Source organism: Crassostrea angulata, chromosome 4 (assembly GCF_025612915.1).
Source record: "Crassostrea angulata isolate pt1a10 chromosome 4, ASM2561291v2, whole genome shotgun sequence".
In the NCBI taxonomy this organism is placed as follows: Eukaryota; Metazoa; Mollusca; class Bivalvia; order Ostreida; family Ostreidae; genus Magallana; species Magallana angulata.
In genome coordinates, this window is record NC_069114.1 from 12,788,237 (window position 1) to 12,793,216 (window position 4,980).

At 36.5% G+C, this 4,980-nt stretch overlaps 1 protein-coding gene across 1 annotated transcript; it reads right to left on the reverse strand.

Annotated features, from left to right (window-relative positions):
- Positions 1–1,178: 1,178 nt before the first annotated feature.
- On the reverse strand, positions 1,179–3,841 carry LOC128179919 (uncharacterized). The gene has a single exon (XM_052847599.1). The coding sequence runs from the start codon at positions 3,807–3,809 to the stop codon at positions 2,139–2,141; it is 1,671 nt and encodes a 556-aa protein (XP_052703559.1). The 5' UTR covers positions 3,810–3,841; the 3' UTR covers positions 1,179–2,138.
- Positions 3,842–4,980: the final 1,139 nt, after the last annotated feature.

Genomic DNA, 4,980 nt, shown 5'->3' on the forward strand with positions numbered 1-4,980 from the left:
GAAAAACACTGGCTACGTTGTATCAAAGAATTATATTACCATTGTTTATTTTATGTTTCAACATCACCTCTTTTCATTGTAATTTTGAACACTGTTGAAGGATGAAGATTTATGCAAAATTATGGAGAAGTTGGGTTTTCTCAGCTGTTGTTTTCCATATTACATTACATTGAAATTTTTTAAATCTCTTTCTATATATTTCCTAGCTGATCAATACTTTTGGACAAATACCGTCTAAGTATCGAGGTAATGAGTCGCCTTGACTTTGTAACGGCCGTCCTTGAAGAGAAATTAAAATCTGCATCGGATCGGATGCCATCCGTACCTGGGGTTGAGCTGTCTGGGTCATAGTATAGGTTATACAACTTTAAGGTCTTGTAGTATAATAACACAAGACAAAATTGTCTTTCAATGCCAACTTGATTCATTTTTTCAGTTTTCCTCAGAATTACAAAATATTAAACCTATTACCAAAACATTCATAATATTATATTTTCATGAGTTTATACAGTCATGTCATATATAAACAATCTGAAAAGAGGAGTTTTATTAGGCAGTTGGCTACCCGTCGTCCAAGATTTCGCCAATGTTTTATAGCTGGTCATAAAACTAATGCAAGTAATAGACTGCGGAGACTCTTATTTGCTAATTACCTTGATGTCAACAAGTTGGCAGCATGTATTTAAATATGTCTCAATATTAATATAAGCGAACACTTTGTTACTTGTCTATATTATTCAATTCGTTCATGATACTTTTACGTACGGGTATATTATAATTAACAAACATGCTCATTCCTATTTTACATGTATTTTACTTGTTACAGTCATCAAATAGCAGTCAAATCATCTCAGATATCGCTGTCAGCCCACACTCGATCATTATTGCACTCGCTAAGAGGGAGAAATAGGGCCTCATACCTCACTGCTCCACTGACCACAGATAGGCAGTATAACTGCTGCTTCAACGAAGACCAATTGGTACCGGTACTTGTATGTACAAATTTTGTACTTTTATTTTATTTAATATATTGTAATTCCTCGCCCTCTTTTAAATGAAATTATGTCAGCATGACAATTATGCAATTTCTGCCCCTAACGCCACAGTTCTGACGTGTCACTGTATGATTGACACCAAATTTAAAAGGCTACGTGCTGATATTAAAGAATCCATTGATATTGTTTTGTTTTAAGTTTTATTGATAACATAATCCTCAAGCATTCATAAGCAGTATTATATATATCTATGTCAATATACTCATTGTCTAAATACATTTTCAGAATCATTTAATCAGTTGTGCAAAACTTCAAGATAAAAACACGAAGGGACAAAATATTCCACACAAGGATTCTATTAAGTTAGAACAGAAGATACAAGATTAGCAGGAAATCAAACATCTACTCTAATTCTAAAGGTTTAAAGGTAAGTCACAACAATTGTCTCATTCAATATGAATTCTGACTGGTTTAATATACTGGTATCACTCCTCTATATAAGTAATGGGCCTCAGTCCCTTTGTGGCCTCGCTCCATTGCTGGTAAAGAATTGAGTGCTACCTGTCTGTTAACCCATTATGTGTAATTAAGACATGTCACACAGAGTTTGCTGATAACCACATGTAACAAATACAGTCCATTCATTCTAATGTAACAAACACAGATTATAGACACAGTCAAAACAGTCACTTTTTATACATCTACCAGTAATAGAATAAGGAGTTTGTCTATATGTAATATACATGTACATAGAATCACTTGATTTATACATGTGATACATAAACACAGTTTGTTTACATACAATATATAAACATGGTCTGTTTCCTTGAGATATAATATCAATATGAAAGAACAATTTGTTTACATACAAACATATGATATATAAACAAATAAAGATTGAAGAAATGGAATGATTAACTCACGGAAAGCTAATACAGATACAGTTAGACAGTCTGTTTACATCTTGTAGACACGATCAGTGTATGTGTGATACATTAAATTATCCACACACAGCGTGTTTATATCTGATACACAACAAATGATGAAATGTAATGTGTATAGTTTGTTTACATTATATCTACACACAGTATGTAATATATACTTATACGCTTTGTTTACAAATGATTTATACAGTTCATTGATTTACATGTAATATTGGATTTTCTTCACTTCACCTGTGTAACTCTCAGCCACAAAGAGGTTGTCTCTGGTGTCCACACATAAACCCCATGGAAACTGGAAATCACGGTAACCGTTGTCAATGTAGCGGATGAACTGTCCGTCCTGATCCAGGATGTGGATATGGTCGTTGTCCATGTATTGGTCTGCTGTCAGGATTCGACCCTGGCTGTCTGTTGTGATGCCGCGTGGATCGAATAATCCCTCGGTAGTAGAGGGAGGACCAGTGTAGGTAAACCGGAGTTTCCCGGCCTGATTGACCACCACTACTGCACGGGCGTCACGGTCTGACACACAGATATCTAGGTTCCTGTTCTCACTGATGTATTTATCTCCACTAGATGAATAGAGAGGTCGTCCTTTGTCATCGTACTGAATACTTTGTTTCTCTGTGGAGCCAGAGTAACGCACAACTTTTGTTTGTTTATTATCATCACTGTTCATGACAACCAGGAGGTCACCAGAGGAGGTACTACAGACACCGTGAGGTCTCCACCCCTGTAGTCTGATCACTGTCTGTATCTGTGTATTCTTCACTATGTTCACAGTTCTATCACTGTAATCAGTATAAACTAGATCCCCACTCCTTGTCACTGCTATGTCCTGTGGATTGGTCCTTGACTTGGTTTCGATGGACTTCACTCGTTCCCCTTGGAGGTTGTAGAGGTTCATCATGTTGTCATTACCAGCACACGTCCAGATCTCTGTATCATTCACACACATCACACCATATAATTCATACCTATACTTTGTGTATATTGCTGTGATGACCTGGGGTACATCCATCAGTGACCGGTCTGGGGGAGAGGACTCGGCTCCCTGGGGCGGCATGCTGTAGTCTTGTTCCTCTGTTGCAAAAGATAATGCTGACAGAGAACCAAACTGTTCAATCAGCTGATCTGTGTGGATTTCCTGAGGCCTAAAGTTTGGTAAGGACACTTTGAGTTTAGGAGGCAATCTTCTAAATTCAGCGTTCCTGGATTTGTACTCAGAGACAAGGCTGACATCTTTGGAGTTCAGTAACTTCTTCTGTTCAGCAATGGTCTGTGTGATTTCAGAAATGGTGTGTGTGATTTCATCTTCCTGTTTATTTAGGATGGGCAGGTGTTTGGATGCCGTTTCCTCCACGTTAGATTTCATGTTTGTGATAATGGTGTCTATTTCTCCTTGTTTGTCAATTGCTGTTGTCAATTTCCGGGAGTTTTTACTCAGATCAGCTTTCTGCACTGGGATGTCTGATGCAATCTCTTTGTATTTAGGATAAATGAATATTTCTAATTCTTGCAAATCTTTTTGTAAAATTTCTGTTTTGTTTTCAAAGCTTTGGAAAATGTCAACTTGTTTATGTTCTGAATGTTTTCCAGAAGAAATACACTTTGCACAAATAGGAATGTCACATTGTTCACAATGGAGTTCACATTGTTTGGTGGGGTGTTTCCTACATTTAGGATTGTTCAAAGTGGTTATATATTGTTTAAGTGATACCACTTTATGAACTTTAGAAGAATCAGATAAATGTGTCTCTACACAGTCTTTACACAGACGTATATGACAAACTTCACAGTACATGGGGGCCACAGAGTACTGACACAGGGTGCAGCGTACAACATCCTGGGCACTATACCAGGGGTCCATGGTTAGGGAACCCTTGTAACTATAGGGGAACTAAACCTGGAAAATAAATGCAGTATGTATATATAATGTATACGTTTATTATCTTGGTTTTAGTAATACATGTATCTCTATACATGTACCGGTATGTGTAGGAATTAGAGATTCCATTTCATGCAGTACACTTTCATTTGTGGTCATACAAAGTAATTTGGTTTTTTCTTTACTTTTTTGGAAAAAATTATGAATTTAACCAACATAAGGCAAACAAATTATTAGTCCAAAGATTTTAGATTATCAAGAAAACACAGTCACTAAGAAAGTGGATTATAAATCTTACCTAACGTTACCCCATTGGTAAACAACAAATCTTCACGATCCAACATGGCGGGCGTCGGGTGTTCATTCTTCCTGGTTGGTTGCTACCTGTGCAAGTTACGTGATCAAATTAAATGCCAGTTACAAACTTGTGCTTGTATATGTGTTGATCAAGAATCGAGGTCACCCATTGTTGGGAGGTTTAAATAGATCTGACATTCTTTATCACCGCTGAACGTATATTCAATTAAGCTTTAAAATGTAGGTTATTCATTTTGGTTTGAAAAGATAATAATTGGGTTTTGTCTTAAGATTAAGATATTTCTCTATAAAAGCTGATGTGGTGTAATATGGTGCACACATTCCTTTGAGAATGAAGAGTGGGTTCAAATCCCACTATCAGCATACAAATGTAGTGAAGAAATGTATAATGTGTGGATGTTTATATGAAGAAAAAAAAGCAAATGTGACCTTATCACCAATTAATTATTAAAGGTCATTGTGGTGAACAACATTTGAACATTTTTACTGAATGAAAATGCTTATCCGATCATATAGCTATATGACATGTAGTTATGTCAGAGCGGATCTAGAGAAGGAAATGGAAGACAAGCATCAGGACACCCCCACCCCTTGAAAAATAAAATTTACCAAATGAACATGCTAGACTTGTCAAAAATAGGTCTTGGACTCCCCATTGCCGCCCCCCTGCAAGGAAGATTAGTATTCAGACCCACCATCCCACTATTATGGCAGATGTGCAATTTAGATTCCAATGCAAACAATAACAATCCCCTGAGAAATAAAAACTGAATTTTCTGTGGGGCTTAAGTTTTTTTTTATTAATATAACAAATAATTCTCCGCCCCTTATTTCC

What these genes read in the sequence shown, in the direction of transcription:
- LOC128179919 (XM_052847599.1), bottom strand. Translation starts at nt 3,809, where the DNA reads ATGGACCCCTGGTATAGTGCCCAGGATGTTGTACGCTGCACCCTGTGT.